This window comes from Perca flavescens, chromosome 5 (assembly GCF_004354835.1).
Source record: "Perca flavescens isolate YP-PL-M2 chromosome 5, PFLA_1.0, whole genome shotgun sequence".
Lineage (NCBI taxonomy): Eukaryota > Metazoa > Chordata > Actinopteri > Perciformes > Percidae > Perca > Perca flavescens.
In genome coordinates, this window is record NC_041335.1 from 20,145,224 (window position 1) to 20,164,121 (window position 18,898).

The 18,898-nt window shown below is 41.0% G+C and overlaps 2 protein-coding genes across 5 annotated transcripts; both read left to right on the top strand.

The window, feature by feature from the left end:
• The first annotated feature begins 12 nt into the window (after nt 1–12).
• On the top strand, nt 13–6,413 carry qng1 (Q-nucleotide N-glycosylase 1). 3 transcript variants are annotated; one of them, XM_028578445.1, is made up of 7 exons: nt 13–75; nt 1,509–1,734; nt 2,325–2,472; nt 4,045–4,157; nt 4,771–4,914; nt 5,518–5,713; nt 5,831–6,413. In XM_028578445.1, the coding sequence occupies exons 2-7, from the start codon at nt 1,546–1,548 to the stop codon at nt 6,058–6,060; spliced, it is 1,020 nt and encodes a 339-aa protein (XP_028434246.1). In that variant the 5' UTR covers nt 13–75; nt 1,509–1,545; the 3' UTR covers nt 6,061–6,413. The 3 variants fall into 3 exon arrangements, with proteins under 3 accessions (XP_028434246.1, XP_028434245.1, XP_028434243.1); XM_028578444.1 differs by lacking the exon at nt 13–75 and adding an exon at nt 390–542 and having other exon boundaries at nt 1,530–1,734; XM_028578442.1 differs by lacking the exon at nt 13–75 and adding an exon at nt 395–542.
• An 869-nt stretch (nt 6,414–7,282) lies between these two features.
• Nucleotides 7,283–18,860, top strand: LOC114556399 (kinesin-like protein KIF27). Of its 2 annotated transcripts, none has more exons than XM_028579332.1 (15): nt 7,283–7,907; nt 8,332–8,532; nt 9,240–10,240; nt 10,627–10,770; nt 10,885–11,061; nt 11,343–11,539; nt 12,497–12,618; nt 12,753–12,884; nt 13,698–13,909; nt 14,434–14,478; nt 14,728–14,898; nt 15,040–15,231; nt 15,383–15,610; nt 16,950–17,148; nt 17,273–18,860. In XM_028579332.1, the coding sequence occupies exons 1-15, from the start codon at nt 7,610–7,612 to the stop codon at nt 17,878–17,880; spliced, it is 3,927 nt and encodes a 1,308-aa protein (XP_028435133.1). In that variant the 5' UTR covers nt 7,283–7,609; the 3' UTR covers nt 17,881–18,860. The 2 variants fall into 2 exon arrangements, with proteins under 2 accessions (XP_028435133.1, XP_028435134.1); XM_028579333.1 differs by having other exon boundaries at nt 13,698–13,894.
• The last annotated feature ends 38 nt before the right edge of the window (nt 18,861–18,898 follow it).

Consider the following 18,898-nt stretch of genomic DNA (forward strand, 5'->3'; position numbering starts at 1 on the left):
GACGTTCTCGATTCGTCCTGTCGGTCGACTAACCAGTCTCTTGTTACATTATGGAAATCTGACTTCATTTAACTGGTAGGTGTTAAACTCTCACGGTTACTGGATGGATTGTACTTCTAAAATTAGTGCGTCAACTTTGTGTGTGTGTCAATTCAGTGATTTTTTTGTTATTGCATAACAAAAACAAGGCACTAGTTTAATATTGCTAGACTATAATGAATTTAAGACTTTGTTTGAACTTATCTTTGTAATATGTAGCCGCACCCAATACCAGTGCTCTTCATTTCAGAAAGCCGATCCAGACTGTCATGTTATAGTTGCAGGTGATTAGAGCCATGGTGAACCGTGTGTGAGTGTTTTCCGGTTTCTTCTCTTGGCTTCTTGTGATTGGTTTATCAGCCTATGATGAGCTCACAACTAAGGTTCTGATTGGTCAACAGCTCACAATCAGGTAGTAGAAGCACAAGCAAGACGAGCTTGCAACATACCCTTTTATATATGTCAATGAGCATACCTTACAGATACTTTCCCTTCATTCATCGGTAAGTTGTGTATAACATCCCTTTATCGATATGAATATGAACGTAAATTGTCACTAAGCAAGAAATTTGTCTCGAAAAACAATCCACGTTGTGAAAGAGTATTGTCCGTATTATTGAGACAGTCGGTCGCTTACGTGCACTTTGCTCTTCCAGTTTTCAGTGAAACGTAATAACATGTTCCTGGCTATATCTTATTGACCCACACACAATACAGCTCTTTCCTTAAAAACAACTCCTTTTTTTATTTCAGTATGGAGAGTTAATCATGGGACTCACCACAGAAAGAGCAGTGGAAATGAATTTCATTCAGGAGGCCACTATGTTTGTGTGTCACATTCATGGTCACATTATCCTATTATTGGCCTGATAGGGAACACATTAACACACAGCTATTGGACACTTGAAGTAGATGGACAAGACTAGGCAGCTTTTAGAGAGGTAGAAAAGAATATCATTTAGTTCTTTTGGTTTTAATAATGGGGTTGGTCAGAGATGTTCTGTTTGTGGGGCTTTTATGTTTTGTGCACTCTACATTTAGTTATACAGCGCCTACATGAGTCAGTCCGACCCTAAAACACTGTTAGGGGGGTTTGAAAACCAGCACTGATTTTCTTTCTTTTTTTTTAATGAAGTTTTTGCTTTGTTAGGCTTACATCTCTCCCATCTTCATGATGTATTTTCATTGTGAATTATTTGATAAAGCATGGAGATGATCTTTAAAATGGCACTTCCCCAGAGATGTATGTAGGATATTGGCATTCACAGCTTCCCTTGCACCCGTTCTTGCTCCTGAAGTCTGATTAGAACCAAGACTTCTCAAGGTTTATTTGCAAACATGATAGTGTTGTATGTGTTTAAAAAGGTCATTATTTTCATAGTTCTCTCCTTTGATTCATGTATGGACTGCTAGGGAATGTATTTATATTTATATACCCTATGCTTGTGTGCCTACTTGTGTCCCGTCAGGTGTGTTTCTTCTCCATACAGTAGTATATTGTCCATCATGGAGCCACCTCTGTTTCCCCGTGAGTCTGGGCAGTTCATAGCAGAGCGGAGTCGGGATGTGTTTGTGGAGGAGGAAGGAGTACAGAAGGTGGCAGAGATGCTCTACAACCTCCGACACAGTGACGATCTGACCGTTAGTGGCTGGAAGAAGGCAAATCCACTGGCTCCAGCACCCACCTCTGACCAGGGGAGTTTGTCAACAGCCAACCAGAGAAATAGATTATTAGTATACATGAGAAGTACATAAAAAAAAATGTTCAGTGGCAACAGCAATAATGGATTGCTAAGGTGACAGCCGTAACTACAACAGAAAACTTCCTTCTCCTCCTCAGATAAAATTTAAATACAATTAGGCCTATATAAAGAAATCTGCCAGTCTGCCTGCCGTAAATCATTTTGTGACTTTGTGGGAAAAATTGGACCCGGGAAAAAGGCATTCTTCTCACTGTTAGTCTCGTTTGCTGTTACAGGTCATTTATAATAATCAGATGGAAAATCAAACCGTTTCAGAAACATTTCAAAGTTCCTCGTAGCTACGTTAATAAAAACTGGCAACGAATGAATGAAAAGCACATAAATATATACATAAATGGTGAATTGAATGTTTCTACCTTCAGCACCCTCTGAGCCCACCCAGCTACAGTTCATCCCATGGTGGAACACTGAGAAATGTATCTCCATTAAATGAAGGCTTCAAAGTGGAGAAACCTTTAGAAGTCTCAGGTTTCCAGCCCTTTTTCTGCTCTCTTAATAATGATGGGGTTTTCTACATTGCAGGCCTTAAACTGGGTGTTTGTGGTAGACACCATGAACTTCTCCTTTTGGCCAGATGAAGAAAGTCAGCAGTGTGAGGTGACCTATAAAGGAACCACGTACACAGGCTACATGACCCTTTGTGCTGCCATCACCAGGGCCATGGAGGAAGGTGAGAACACGGAAAAAGGATGAATTTTTTGCTGGGTTAAATTGGTGTTATAACAAAAAAAATTTGGTTTTAAAATAACACATATTGTTTTGTTTAACAGTACTTTGATTTAGCTTGCACACCACTAATCTCCTTTGTCAGGTGCAAAGTTGAGTTGATGCACCATAAAATTTTTGCAATATTTATCATACTTACACAGAAAATAAACCAGATTGTACTAAATAAAATTAAGCTGGGTCATAGAAATGTTAGAATTATGAAGAGAAGTTAAGCCCATGCTTTAACAGTGTTACATGACATGTTGGCCTTTTTATAGATTGAGTTATCCTTTTTGTTAGCAGCTTCATCTCTGGAGAGGAAGATGTATAATCAAGCCCCTTTTTTAGGTCTCTTTTGTTCCTTTTTTCTGTGTTCTTTTTGTTGTGCACTGCTATTACCAGTTATTGTGTATGTGCCCTTTACTTGAACTTGGACTGCTGGGAAATTGCTTGTCACTCTGCATGTGCCTGTGCATCATTCATAATTAGCGCGAATGACTCCGTATATGAATCTATTATGTCTCGTATGGAATAGTGCTCTCAATGTGTGGTCGCTGTGGCTTTTATAATTACAAGAGAGTCTCTCAGAAAAGCTCAGGTAGCTTTCTACCAGAGTGTGACTCTCAAGGGTTGACAGTGTGACATCAGAACAAATTATGTCTTAGGAGCCTCTGAGGAGAATTGGCAGTTGGGGAGTTATATTCCTGTTATAGCACAGCTAACTTTGTAACTTAGCTACTTAGTAGCTTAGTGTCCTCTTTCTCTCCAGTAGTTCCTGTCTAAACATAAATCCACCTAGTTGCTCCTACACTCCACAGGCAGTTGTGGAGAGTAAATAAGTACATTTACTTGAGTACACATTTGAGGTACATGTTATGCTACTTTATACTACACCGTTAGATTTCAGAGGGAGATATTGTACTTTTTACTCCACTACATTTACCTGTAGGTACTAGTCAATTTGGAGATTTAAGATTTTGCATAAAAAAACATTTGATTTGGTTGTATGATATGATGTAGTACTATAATCTAACTGGTACTATATAAAGTATCCAAAATTGGTTTATCATTGACAAACTACAACATTAAAATATTCTTACATGTATAAGTTAATGATACAAACTGAATAATAGAATATATAATTATAACACTCTGAAAGGAGCCATTCTTCATAATAAGTACTTTTGATAATTTAAGTACATTTAGCTCATATCACTTCTGATCTTTTACTGAAGTACATTTTTGAACACAGTTTTCAAAACTCTGCACGCTTATCCCATGGCTTTAACCGCAACCTGCACAACACTGTGGATCTACAGCACTGATTTGTGTGAAGTCACTAAAAATGATTGAAACTGTAAAGATGAAAAGTTTGTAATTTCTGTATTGGTGTTTGATGCTAGTGTTTTTACTCTGTGTGTTCTGAGTGACAGTGTATGTTGTCTCGATGAGGATTGTTCAAAATGTTTCGCTGCACTGAGCCTGCTTTGAGACGTGTAAAGGATCTGAATACTTCTTCCACCGCTGTCCACAGGTATACCCATCACTGATCCGAAGTACTTCTCTCAGATGAGTGTGGAGGAGTTGGGACACGTCCTGCGATCAGACAATGAAACACCCATGCCCATGCTTCAAGAGCGTCACCAGGTTCTAACTTATCATGTTAATGTCCCATATCCATGGCACTATGGATGTAACAATCATGAAAATCCGCAAGTTGCTTTAATGATTTTAAATTTGTATCGCGATAATACATTTGTGCCTCGTGTTTTTACTTTATGTTTAAAACTTAACAAAATTCCTGAATGCATAGTTGGCTTGAACCCCGGGAGACCGCATTCTCAGCACTTAAGTAGCACAAAACAAAAGCAGTGCTTTTCACTGAAAGATAAACAGAAGTGGTCAGAAAAACAGGATGTATCATCTCATATTTCATGTCTATAGACTCTGAACAAAGAAGGTACACTGAATCGAAAACTACCGTTTTATTACTTCCCTGTACATAGCATATTACGCATCTGAGATTATATTGTTTGTTTTTTTCTGTGAAAATAATTCATGAAACGCCAACCATTTTCCTTGACAGATTAGAATTTAATAGATTTCTTTTTACCGTCTTTTCATATTAACTAAGAAAAAAAAAGATTTTAAAGCTCATATAATTATTCTCTGTCAGTGTTACATTATTAGCTAAACTGTATTCCCTTTTATGAAAAGTGGAAAATTAAACTATTACATTTGAAAACCTTTTTCTAAAAAGGTGCTAACTGAAGGCGGCCGAGTGCTGCAGGAACACGGCGGAAGCTTCCGGAGTTTTATCAGCCGAGCTGGGAACGACGCCCGGAAGATGGTGGAACTCGTCGTGGAGAAGATCCCTTCCTACAGGGACGAAGCTACATATGAGGTTAGAATTAGAGAGGGCTTAGGTTGTGGAATATTTCATGTTTGGGAAATTGTGGATAAAAGTTCATGAATGAGAATTCTTTTTTCCACAAAGCATCCTTACATTTTTTTGATTTTTACTACTCGCCAGGCTTACAGACAGGACATGACAATAATTAACTACATCTCAGATACAAAAATAATCTTAATTTCTGGTTGGATAGGTGTCTATTTAACATCAAATTGTAACTTCCACATTTGGAGAAAAAAATAACTATGAGGCATCTTATTTTTTTAATTTTACAAAGTCGATGTAGCTTGCTTTAGTTTTTCTGGAAAATTAATTGTATGTACAATGAGTGTAAGAGATAAATGTATGCATTCGGAGAATTTAAGATGAATTGTGACGTGAGAGCTCCATCTCCTGGCCAAAGACAGTGTGACAATAATGCTCTGTTCATATTATACAGTGGGTGAAGGAGCAAATGATACTCTTTGCACATACGTATATTGTTGCCATGATACTGTCTTTGTGTAAGAATATCTGTCTATTACCAAATAGAAATGGATCGAACAGCACATATGGTATGAGCAGAGTGTAGAGCTGCCTCACTGTTTGTTTTAGGGGAAGAGGATCTCATTCTACAAGCGAGCACAGATCCTGGTGGCAGATTTTTGGGGCGTCATGGAGGCCAGAGGAGAGGGTGACATCATTGACATGGACTGGCTCACCATGTTTGCAGACTACAGGGTCCCCCAGGCTCTCGTCTACCTCGGAGCACTACGATACTCTGACGCACTGATGCAAGCGCTGAACAGCGGTGAGACAGGAGTATATGTGTGCATATGTTTCTCTGGTCATAAAGACATTATCATTTAGAAGCAGTAAGATATAATCTCTCTCTGTGTGTTATGTGTTTGTCTCCTATTTCTCTCAGGCGAGCTGCTGAGTTCAGGGGACAGGAGAGAGGTCGAGATCCGAGGTGGTTCGATTTGGTCTGTGGAGCTGATCAAAGACCGCCTTTGCAAGCTAGTGCAGGAGAGAGACGGACAGACCTGCACCGTCAACTCGGCAGTCATTGACTTCTACCTGTGGCCTTATGCCAAGCAGCACCACAGAGAGATGGCCCACATTCCCATACACCACACACGCTGTATTTACTACTGACGAGCTGGCTGGCAGCATTACACACAGTAGGCCGCACTTCTCAGTGTGCAGCCTTGGCATCGGTGCCTTTCCTTGGGATAAAGCCAATCATGTCTCAGTGCCAGATATATGAACAAATGAGCTTCTCTGTAGCTGTAATGGAAACAGGTGTCAAGCTTGTTGGTCTTTGTGGGTAGCAGCACTGTTGTCCATTCACAGTCAATTAAAATCTTTACTGTTGTTGACAGGAAACTAATTTTCTAACAAACATCTCGCTATAATGAAGAGCAGGTTCATATGCTGTATGTGAGCATACAATAATTGAATGATGTGAACATACACCTTAACAGTGAAAATAAAATATTTTGATTAGATATTGTTAAGTTGCTTCTTTGAGAGGAATGTTGCAACAGATACATTTACTAAAGCAGGAAAAAGGTCTTTTTAATTTATGAAAAGATTTATAATGTGGATAAAGTCAATGCTATTAAATAAGAAAGAAACTATTTGTGTGAGAGGCATGTAGCATGGATGGCTACTTTATCTAAAATGGTTAAAAATTAGGTTAATGTGAACTTTAAAAAAAAATTATTTAACTCAAAGTATGTGGAGGCATATATTATTTGTGTGGAGAAAGAAGAGAGGAAATGGAAGAAAGGGCAGGAGAAGAAGCAGCGGTCTCAAATAAATATACCAGAAATATTATATAAGACTAACTTTTCCTCGGGGGAGATTGAACTGGAATAAGATATGGTTAACTGGTGATGAATAATATATGATAGCGTAAGAGAGGTATCTCACGAAAAGTTGTTGGAGACTGCATAGTGAAAATTCTTGTAAATATATATATATATATATAATAATTTACATTTGTAAATTAGAGAAAGGAACATATGGGAGCCTCAAAATGTTCAATAGCAAATAAGTCATTATAAAAATATATAATCATTAATAAAGTAAAATATATAAAAGAAGCACTACATTATGAAATAATGTATTCAATTATAAAAACTTCGACCGTTAATATGAAATGTTATTTCATCATTATTTTCGAGTTCATTTTTACTTTTTTTATTCTGCTTATGATTAGTTTTGTTTCTACATGTTGTTGGTGTACGTATAAGGTCAGAGGGTGGCGCTGTTGCCTTCACGTACCACTCGGTCCTCCCTCTATGAAGACTCTTGAACGCCTCACCTGCTTTCCTCGACTGCTGCTGCACAGCAGCGGCGGTTTCCCGGGCAACCGAGGAGCGACAACAAACCGGAGATGGGACCGCGTTTACAACCTTATATACTGTCTATGTTTACAACACGCCAAATAAGGACGAGGACGACAGTTAAACACAAAGTCCATATCACACGGTTTGTTTTTGGTAAAATGTAGATCATTTGGCTCATGTTTATTTCGTACCTAACACTTTTAGGAGCTCGAATTACTATTAGAAAGTGTCACCACAACTCAGCTGTGAGACCCTGGGATGAAGGTGAAACTCCATTAACGTTAACGTTTAGCGATAGTACATTAGCTAGCGAGAGTAATTCTCAGTAACGTTAGCCACAACACTTCACCATGAACGAGGTATGTGTCCGGGTGGCGGTCCGTATCCGCCCCCTGCTTCCCAAAGAAGTCCTCCATAACCACCAGGTGTGTGTGCGGGTGGTGCCGGGCTCCGCACAGGTGCTGCTCGGCTCAGACCGACTCTTCTCATTCGACCACGCGTTTGTACCGACAGCCAGCCAGGATGAGGTGTACGAGTCCTGCGTCCTGCCCCTGGTGGAGTCCCTGGTCGACGGCTTCAACGCCACCATCTTCTGTTATGGACAAACAGGGTCAGGAAAGACATACACACTCGGAGGGGGGCACTTGGGTAAGTTGTACAGAGCACAGGTGGTCATTTTCAAACCTAAAAGGAGTTTAGAAAGATCCAGAGGCTTTGCTTAGGGAACAGAGATGGACTGATTAGTTAGACTGTTTGGGGAAAATGACAGAGGGGAGCTGCTGACTTGGAAAATATTTTCCTTGGGGTTCAGGAGCTTGTTTATTGTGGGGTGGAAATGTATTATAAAAGCCAGTCTGATGAGAAAAAATGACCGTTTTTCAGGTTTTGTGTTAAAGCCAAAGTGGGCATCTGAAGGCCAAAGCAAGCTTTCCTGAGCAGTACATTGCAGTTGCCCCATTGTGATCCCTTACAGATGTACTAGGAAACAGAACACAAAAGGTCACTTCTCATGTTTCACTCTCTTGTCTTTGCAACATGTACTTGTGTTAATTCAATTCAAAACCTCTCTCAGATGAAGAGGGAGGAATTATTGACCGGGTGGCCCAGGATGTGTTCTTGATGCTGGGGGAGAAGAGGAAGAACAGTGATGGTGTGGAAGCCACAGTGCGGGTCTCGTATATGGAGCTATACAGGGAGGAACTACGAGACCTGCTGGAGCTGCACACCATTCACAAAGAGCTTCACATCAGAGAGGATGAGAGGGGAAACACAGGTAATTAAAAAGTATTTTTGACTGGCAAGCAAATGACAAAATATGATTATTTCTTCATTTTTTTTTTTAGTTACATTTTTTATTAGCACCATTTATCATTCAGACATACAGAACACATTCCACAATATGTGCCAGGTAGTATGGTGCACAGAACAGAGAAACATAATCAGAAATTCAACATGAACAAAAACCCTTTCCCACCCCCCACCCTCTGTGGTTTGGAGGAAAACAAAACAAACAAACCAACAGAAATCACACCTTGCCTAATCACTCTCCTCTAGTTCTTGTGGGGCTGATGTCATTAACAAAGATTCATTAGGGCCCTACATTAAAGCAACACTATGTAACTTTTTGCCATAGCTTTTTGCCCTACAGGTTGTCTCATTGGAACTACATGCGACGCGAGTTGTAGTTCCAATGAGACAACCTTGGGACCTTCCCCCTACAGGTTGTCTCATTGGAACTACAGCTGCAGCTAAAAGTTACATGGTGTTGCTTTAAGTCAGTGCTAAAAGCTAACTCGAGTTTTGAAATTATGCTATGGCTAAGTTTCCAACCGAGCCGCCCAAGTGTAACTGGCTTAAAAAACGCCTTAAAAATAATTCTCAGATACTTCGGCATGGTGGGCCACCAGGCTTGCAATACAGTGTAAAAGCGTTTTGTTAAAAAAAATAAAAATCGTTGTGTGGTTTTGTTTGTGTTTTCAGTGGTGGTGGGAGCCAAAGAGATGGTTGTCAGCTCAGCAGAGGAGCTACTAAGTGTTCTAGAGACGGGCAATGCACTGCGCCACACTGGAACCACAGGGATGAACGAGCACTCCAGTCGCTCTCACGCCATTTTCACCCTTCAGCTTATCCAGTGTTGCCACAACAACAACTCCTCCTTAAAATCTGTCCGCTCTTCCAAACTCTGTCTGGTTGACCTAGCAGGCTCGGAGCGTGCTGGAAAAACTGGAAACACTGGGACACGACTCAAAGAGTCTGTTCATATCAACACAGGCCTGCTCGCACTGGGCAACGTCATCCGTGCCCTCTCTGACCCTGCTCGAATTCGCCGTGGTAACAACTGCAACAGTGCACACATACCGTACCGTGATGCCAAGATCACCCGTCTTCTCCGTGATTCATTGGGAGGCACCGCCCATACGCTGATGGTGGCGTGTGTAAGCCCCTCTCACCACAGTGTTGCTGAGACTCTGAGTGTCCTGCAGTTTGCATCAAAGGCTCGTCACATTCGTAACCGTCCTGGAGCTATATCTACTCATACAGAGGTTAAATCATGTCCTACAACCTGGGACCCTGGTGAGGCTCGACTGGGCGAACTTGAGTATGAAGTACAGACCCTGAGAGAGCTACTGAAAGAGAAGGAGAGAGAGATGGAAAAGGTGCGGACAGATGGAAGAGGTGGAGAGGGGGACGACTTCAAACAGCCCAGTCAGATGAGGATGTCTGATCCAGATAAGAAGGTGAAACAAGAGGAACCATCACAGTGCTGCCTCCTGGCACAGGAAGCTGCTGCCCTGCTTGCAGATATCTCTGGCCCCACTCCAAGTCATTCTTTGAGGCAGCGGCTGCAGGATTGGCAGGAGAGACTGACAGGTGTCAATCACTCACATCAAGCTTACGAGAAGGATTGTTCAGAGGGGAGTGGAGATCAAACCCACCATTTCACCATATTAAAGCTTGAGGAAGAACTCAACAGATGCAAGGTAATGATAACAAGTAAAAAAGATACCATTAAAGGTCACATAACATTATTAAAGGCTACATTCCATTAAGGTGTGCCATTGCAGTCAGGGCCCTTGCACTGTGCATGCTGGCACACGTGAATGGAATCAAACCATCTTAATGTTATTAGTTCCGCCTGTTTTTCCCTTTGATTACGTCTTATTAAATCAAAGTGTCCACTGTGATGTCCTTGATCGCCTAAGCGGAGAGCATGATATCAAAAGCCTTAGTTACATGGACAATAAAGCTAATTTGACTTTTAGAAAATAAAAAGAGGGCCTCTGAACTTATCATAAGAAATCATCAATCAATCAAGTCACGGTAAAGAAAAAGCACCAAAAACTCTCTCTCTCTCTGTGTCTCTCAGGAAGCTCTCACCATAGAGGAACAACTATTGGAGCAGAAAGATGCAGAGCTGAGACAGCTCCAAAGAGAAGTAGAAAAACTTCTTCAAGAGGATAAAACCCACCTTCAGAACTTGGAGGAAGAAAAGGAACGTTCTTGTATACAGGTGAGGAGAAGAGGAGTCCTGAGTGAAGCTCTATAATACATTAGAAAATGACAATGACGCCTTCAGTATTGTATGTTATTCTGTGTGCACACGTGTGTGTGTGAATGTTTTCAGACTGAACAACTTGTGGACCAGCAGATCATCATCAATCGTCTTCGCAGCGACCTTGTGACATTTAGGGGTGGAGCCTCGGCGGCAACCGTGGAAACAGGGGCTTCTGGGGACTCAGGCAAGAGACCACACAGTGTCCCTCTGATCAGACATAGCTGTGGACACGGACCTCCCAGGAGGGTCGGTACCAGCACTGTTTTTGTGTGTGTGTGTGTGTGTGTGTGTGTGTGTGTGTGTGTGTGTGTGTGTGTGTGTGTGTGTGTGTGTGTGTGTGTGTGTGTGTGTGTGTGTGTGTGTGTGTGTGTGTGTGTGTGTGTGTGTGTGTGTGTGTGTGTGTGTGTGTGTGTGTTATACCGGTTGCACTTGACCTTTGATTGTAGTAAGCACTAAACAATGTTGCTACATACATTTATATGTTTATGGCTGTGCATGTAATTGTTCAAATGCATGTGTGTTTTTAGATTCACTCTAGTCCCCCGGTCTATTCCCTGGAGAGGGTGATGGCAGCCTTTAAAATGCGGGGTCATCTCCTTCTGGCTGAGATTGAGCAGAAGGAAAAGGTGTACTGTCCATTCATAAAACAACAGGCAGAGAGCAAAGCTCGGGATCAAGCGAACGAGGAGGAGGATGATATCTTTGTGGGCAGAATGGGATTTAGGTGAGAGCCTGTATAATACAAGCCTACTTGTTCTTTCTTTGTCAGGCCACCAATGATTCACTACAACAAATACAATTTTCAGCGAGTAGGTGTGGTTTATTCCTCCCGCTTTGTAGAGCACTGACCTCCATGCCCCAACGTGGGAAGACAGGCACAGTAGTAGGATTTTTTTTTGTGACACACTACAATTATGGTGTCAAGGATGACTGCATTTTGTGCTGTCAGCCACCTGCCTGTTCAGACGAGGTCAACAAAGCACTTGTCACTTCAGATAGTGCACCTCTCACAAATCACACAAACTTCTTATGCATTTGACTTTTACCTTTTTTTTTATACATATTTCAACTAGGAGAAACATTTAAATGAAAGCAAAAATGATGTTTTAATTGTGGTAATTTTGATAATAATAATAATAATGTTCCATCTCCAGCCTCCAACTTTAGTCCGGCATTTAAGTGCAATGCATTACACATGGTATATAAAATGTGTGCAGCGAGCACCAATCTGTTGCAAAATACTGTTTCTTTATAACCATGCCAGTCTGTGGCCTTGTGCGGATCAAAGTAGTCAAAAACTTGGCTTAGAGTTCCTTACAGCCTCCCAATTTATGCAATGCAAATTCTTGGACATAAAGGAGATGTGACATCCCTGGGGGGCGCAATGTGAAGATGAAGCAGGGAGCACACTGCTTTGAAAGAAGATTAAAGGAGCTAACGTGTTTTTCCATTAATAAGGCCAGACTCTAACATACATTGTTAATCTATAACAGTTTTCCCCTTCTAATACAACTCTGTTTCCAAGTGTAATGCTGGTGTGTTGTGCGCCGCAGAAATACAAAAAGCGCTTGACCTAAATGTCACACGTCAATAGTATTTTTTTCTTACAATCTGTTTTTCATCACAGCAGTGAGTTAATCTGAAATGATCTGCCTAATCAAATATTGTGACGTTACTCTAGGCGTTCTTTAAACCGAACATGGACCAGTCGGCAGAAGAAATTAACTCTGAAAGAGAAGAACTCTGGACTGGACCAAACATCTAATGGAGATCCAGTAGTACAACAGCCTCAGCGAGTCATAGGTATAAATTACATGTATTTTACTTTATTTTACAGTCTTTTGTTTCTTTGTCCTTCTTCTGTGACATTCTAAGGAGTTATTTTATATCAAAGAAGTTTTTTCCTTTTCGTATAGTCAGTTGCTATTTTTTCTCAGGGACTAAGGAAAACCACGACAAGCATATGAGGAAGCCGAGACCGAGAGCCTGCGTTACTCAGAGAAGGATCCAAGAACTGTCTGTCAACATGAGCATGAAAGAGGAGCTCATCAAAAAGCTTGACAAAACTGGTTTGTTTATATAAATACATACTGTGTATTCTTGTTGTGAGCTGGTTCTGATGTACTCCAGAATCTGAAACGCAAGTGTCAATCTGGGCACTGTTAAGAGTCTAGGCCACTATTGGTTTGGTGCTATTTCACTTTTCACAAATACTTCATCTCGGATCGAGTTACTTAGACTACTGTGCAACCTCACTACCCATCAACTAGGTTCTCAGGATTAATTAAGGATTAAGGATTCATGGAAGGCAGTAGCACACCTGGGATGTGTGAGATTAAATGCCTTTTACCGGTGTCTCTAATCACTCGATATGGAATGCCAATAACCACAAAATTGCAAGCGGCAGTATTCTCATAACACAAGTAATCATGCAAATCAGTAATATCATCATCCATGTACCAATATGTGTTAAAATACAAGGTCTCTCTCAGCCTAGGGTTAGGTCAGTAACTGACAAAGAGCACAGATGACAGAAGACAATTGGTGAACCATCAGTAGGACCAAAAGTATGAAAAAAATCAATGATTTTCAGGTTTGGTAATAATGCTGTTGCAGCTAGAGGCCCTCTGAACCAAGGTCTACGCAAAGGAGCAAAAAGAGAGAAAATACAGATTTTAAGTCTCTTCAAAACCTGTTTGGATTAGAATCCTGTACTGTTTACCATGGGCAGGCTAATTCTGATTCACCTTGGATCAACTGGGCCTTTGTACACCAGTGAATCATAACACAATAGTTTCAAAACCTTTGACAATACATTTGTATGTGTTCTCTCTAATTTCAACCAATATTTGCATCTCTAAATATGTGTATTTGTCTGACAGACAAAGAGACCCAAGCAGTGGAAAGACATGGCAGGCACAGTGGTGATGGCAAAACAGTCGATGTGTTGGCAAGACTTTCCATGCAGAGCCAGCAGGTCCGTGCAGAGGTGTACCGCAGCCTGCAGCACATGAGGCTGCAGAGAGCACAGTTTCAGAGCAGCCTCAGACAGCAGAGAGAGACCAACAACAACAAAGAGGTTGACCAAAATGGGGTTTGTTTTACTGATTGATTAAACAAGTAACATCAAACCCGTTGTCTAGACAGTGAAATATGGAAAGGGATGAACATATTAAACTATAGTTCACGCTTGTGTAGACCTATATATGACAGCACTGTTGATCCAAGATTTTATTTATTTTTCTTTTTTTGTGGTTGACGAAGAAAAATGAACAATTTCACAAGAAGAACAAGTTAAACAGTTGTACGTATGATCATTTCCCACGGCCAGTTAAGCTAGTACACTTTGTGGAGAAGCAATACTGTATCCACACTGTGTACAAAGATATTAAAAAAATTGCTTTTTTGATGGCTCTATGGGATCTTTAACACCTACCTTTTTTTTTTAAGTTAATTAAAGTTGGTTCAACTTGGGTTTAAATATAAAGCGGGTCTCATTTTAAGACCAGTTTGACTAAACTATTACTAACCCTGATCTAGGTCCAAGTTGAGTTAGTTTCATGGGTAAATAATGAATGCCTCCTTTTGAGTAAACATGATCTGTGTTTTTGTTTATAGGAGCAAAGGGCAGGAGATTTGACTGTGTGCAAAATCAAGGAAAAGGTAAACCTTGTTATTAAATACAGAAGCAGTAAAAGTTTGTTTTGCTTTTTCTCCTTTCAAAATAGCCATTTTAAAGGCTTTTCTTTTGTATTTTTTTCTTTTCAAGTTACTATCTCTACCTCTTTGTCTTTGTCATTGTCTTCTTATACTAATTTTGCTGTCATCTCCTTCCTCCTCTAACCTTTCCCCACTCTCCCACTCCTTTTTTCCCCTCCTCATACTCCTCGCTCCTCCTTGTCGTCACCGTAGCTGCCTGACTGTATTTGGCTGGAGGAGGCGGAGGAGGAGGTGTTTCAGAAGAGAGCAGAGCTGCAGGAGCTGGAGGAGGAGCTGCGGAGGAGAGAGGAGGTGCTCCTGCGCAGAGAGGCCTGTCTGCAACAGAAGAACAAACTGGAGATCAAGATGCTACGCTCCAGCCAGGTCAGCCTGTATACGTGGTGGTGCTTCTGTGTGATGTTATGTTGAGTTTTTACTAAACTTAGCAAATATTGTGACAAGTCTGTTTAGCAATGACACTTATGGATTAGGTCAACGCGTATTATTGAATCGATGACTTTTCAGGCTCTGAGTCAGGACCTGCTGCGTGTGTCGGTGCGGTTAGAGACTCTGGAGGAGCAGCTGCAGAGCAGCAGCAGTGTGAGGCAGACCGGAGGAGTCACCATGGAGGAACTGGAGAAAGAGAGAGACATGCTTAAAGAGAGGAGAGACACTCTGGACAGCCAGCTGAAGGACAACCGAGTGCTCACTGTGGAGGTCAGAAAAACCAGAACATTGTATGTGTGTATGAAATACATGATGTATATGTGCTGTATTTCACAGGACATTATGTCATGTTGTTTATTGTTCATCTGTGTGCATCTTTTTTTAATTTTGTGCACTTTGATTTGTGTGTGTCTTGATGTAGGAGGAGCATTCCCTGCTTCAGCTGGAGGAAGCTATTGAAGCTCTGGATGCAGCCCTGGAGTTTAAAAACCACTCAATCCATGACAAACAGAGGAAGTTGCTAATCACAGACTACTCTTCGCATCAGTCGCAAAGCACTGAACCCGCCCAACTCTGTGATGTCATCAGGAAGCTAAAGAGGCTCTCGCCACCTGAGGCGTCGGAGCTGCTCATCAAATATTTCAACAAGGTAGAAATAAAAGGCCTGCTCACATATGGATACATGCAACATTCAGCTCTGCATACAAAGTCCTACATGATCTCCATTCAAGTTTCTTTACCAGTGAATGTTGTCGGTCTTCACTAGGGTTGGGTATCGTTTGTTTTTTTTTCGATTCCGGTGCTAAATCGATACTTTTAAAACTGTGCCGGTGCCTAAACGGTGCCTGAACCGGTACTTTTCAATAAAGTTAAAAAAATAAAATAAAAAATAAGGGTAGTAAACAACAGTCAGTGACTTGTTTATTGCTAAGGCCATGGTCAAAATTAAAGATTTAATAATAACGTAATAACAATAACAATAACTTATTTCACCAGTAAATTGCTGTTGAACCCCAGATGGGAAAAGGGTATTTTACAATTACTGTCAATGCACCACGAGGCTACCAGTTTTAAGTGAATCTGTGTTGTTTAATTCCGACAATGGCAGCTGCAAGTGAACGCACCGTCTGTGTTGTTTAATTCCGACCATATAAACATACTGTATATCTATGAATTGCGACAACGGCAGCTGCTGCGCTGCAGAGCAGACTGTTACATCCCGCTGTTGAAGTCCTCCACAGTGAAATACAGTCACACTTTACACTGTTTAACGTTAGCTGTCAGCATTTTAACCATGATTAATCCAGCTGCTAGCTAAAGGTAGGCTAACGTTAAATGCTGTCCGGTGTAGTGTAAAGTCAGGCACCGAAATGAGTCACCGAAACTTTCGTTCTTATTCGGTCTCGTTACTACCGTTTACGTCGGCACCGGTTCCCTATTGGCACCGAGTTTCGGTACCCAACCCTAGTCTTCACTTCCTTTACTCTGATTTTCCTTTCCTTTCCTATTTTTTCATATTTGCAAGTAAATTCCATGTGTGCATTGAAACTGAACGCTGACTTCTTCTCTTTCTGTTTAAGCTGGAGATTTATGTTTCTCCTTTTCTCTTCCTCCGTTATTTACCCTCACTTGTGTCTCTCTCCAGGTGATGAGCTTCTGTGAGTCAGAAATGCAGCTGCACTATTTCTGTAATGCTAATTAAATTATACATCCTCATTCCCTCTGCTTCCCTAATGCTCCCTACTGTGCCCTTCATCTTACCAGCTGATACATCTTAATGCCATCATGAACTGTTTTATCTTCTCTCCAGAATGTGTGTTTGCACCATGATGAACTCCCTCCCAACTGTTTTGCTCTGTCCTTGCTTTTTCTTTGCCGGTGTGAGAGTAAACAAAGGTACAGCGAATAGCTTTGTTATAATATGTGTAATGATAAGGGTTTCTCTGCACTGTTCTCTGGCTCCCTCCCACCTTTATCAACCTCTCCAGGTTGTTTGTCTTCGAGAGATGGAGCGCCATTTGCGTTTGCGTTGTGAAGAGCTGGAGCTTCATGCTGGAGAGCAAGAGGTGGTGCTGAGGGAGATGGAGGTGGCCATGCAGCGGATGGCCCTGGATGCAGACCGCAGGCTGACCCAGCAGCACCAAGATCACCAGAACAACATCCAGCTACTGCTGCAGAAACTTAAAGGTGAGGAAAGTAGGACAGCCTGGACGAAGCCATTTAAATGTGAAACCTTTTGTCCTATCCCTCTCCATAATATTTGCACACAAATTGAATACTTTTGTCTCCCCGTGTGCTTGTGTGTGTTTAGAGGGTGGCTCAGGAGAGGCACAGCAGGCTATCGAAGACAGACTGGAGCATCTGGAGAAAGAGCTTTTTTTCTACAAAAGCTCCAGCCGGCAGCTTAAAAAGAAACTCAAAGAGCTTGTCAGTGATGCTCTACACCCCCTCAATCAGCCCTCACAAACACAGGAGCACAGAAAACAACACAATGTGCAGATACACGCAAGTGCAAACAAACCCCAGATGCACAGTGAAGAGGTACAGACACACAACACAACAACATACAAAAAGATGCAAGATGAGCAAATAGACAAAAACACATTGAAGAGACATGCACACCAAACCCCCTGTCCCTCCTCCTCTTCTGACCTCCAAGCACGCAAATTGACAAAAATGCCTGAATACAACCAGACGCACACACAGTCCCGTGGGAGGAGTGAAAGTGGGGCCGGTCACTCCGGGGAAAGTTTAGAGATGACACCAGTCCGTTTGTGTCGCAGAGAGCTGAGACAGATCTCTCCAGCTGACTTGCAGGTCTGTAGTTCTGCCACAAGAAGGCGACAGTCTGTTGTGGATACCAGCACAGAGTCAATACTAGAGGACTCCATAGAAGTGCCCAGAAACACTGACAGATGATGTTATCATGGTACATATGAGTCACTTGGCAGCAGCAGTGTGTACATCAGATTCCAGTTGGGTGCTAGTAAACAAAGGAAAATGTGTGTTATGAATAACCAATGACAAAAACTCATATTCACAATTGAATATGAATGAAACATCCCCTCATCTTAAGTATCTTGTGAAAATGTTCATGTATTTGTTGGAAAATTTAAGGACTTTGCAGGGCTTTGAAGTCAGTGAGAAGCACCCAGAAACCCATTAAATTACTTCATATAATCAAAATACTTGTGTATATTTATAAATTAATTATGCATGTCCATATTCACAATATACTAAAGAATGAGAAGAATGTGTGTTAAGTTGAACAAGTTTTGTTCTCAGTTTTTCTTTATAAATTGTCCTTTGTTAAACATGCCCATACCAATGTCGATGTAATACCACAAAATAGTGAAAGCTCTTGCCACACCCAAATACAACACTGCACATTCCATTTTTCTATTGCATCTTAAATTCCAAGCTTTTCTCCTAGATAAAGACATAAAAGAAGTTTTTAAAATGTATGTACGTTGTGATACAGTGAGGTATTTCATGCAAAAAGCAACACGTTTTTAATAGTACTTCTGTTGTCCTAACATAGTAGCTCACCTTATGGTTCTCACTAACTGCATCCAGTAAATTGATTCTTCCCCTTTTTTAGCAACACTATTAGTTTAAAAGATACAATAAGTTAAAGAAAACATGTTCATCAACCTGTATTAAAATGTAATCAAATAGTGCATGCCTCGTAAAGAAAGGTGCTTTGTCCTACACCTTTAGTTATCAGCATTGTCTAGCACTTAAAATGGCCACTGGATACAATGTTTTTTGCACTACAGCAGTAATATAAAGCTTTATAGTGCTTTTTATGCATTTTATTTTTGATACAAACTTGTTTTCTTTCCTATTACTTCCTAGTACTATTAGTTATATGTTGATTGCTGTGTAAATAATTTTTATATGGATGACTCTTATTACAGTCCAATGTATTAAACTT

Bases quoted from the DNA above. Each gene is read 5' to 3' on its own strand.
- qng1 (XM_028578442.1), top strand. From the start codon at position 499: ATGTCAATGAGCATACCTTACAGATACTTTCCCTTCATTCATCG. The intron at 2,473-4,044 runs GTGAGAACACGG...CGCTGTCCACAG, and splicing joins CACCAGGGCCATGGAGGAAG to GTATACCCATCACTGATCCG. The intron at 5,714-5,830 runs GTGAGACAGGAG...TATTTCTCTCAG, and splicing joins GATGCAAGCGCTGAACAGCG to GCGAGCTGCTGAGTTCAGGG.
- LOC114556399 (XM_028579332.1), top strand. From the start codon at position 7,610: ATGAACGAGGTATGTGTCCGGGTGGCGGTCCGTATCCGCCCCCTGCTT. The intron at 12,619-12,752 runs GTATAAATTACA...ATTTTTTCTCAG, and splicing joins ACAGCCTCAGCGAGTCATAG to GGACTAAGGAAAACCACGAC. The intron at 17,149-17,272 runs GTGAGGAAAGTA...GTGTGTGTTTAG, and splicing joins ACTGCTGCAGAAACTTAAAG to AGGGTGGCTCAGGAGAGGCA.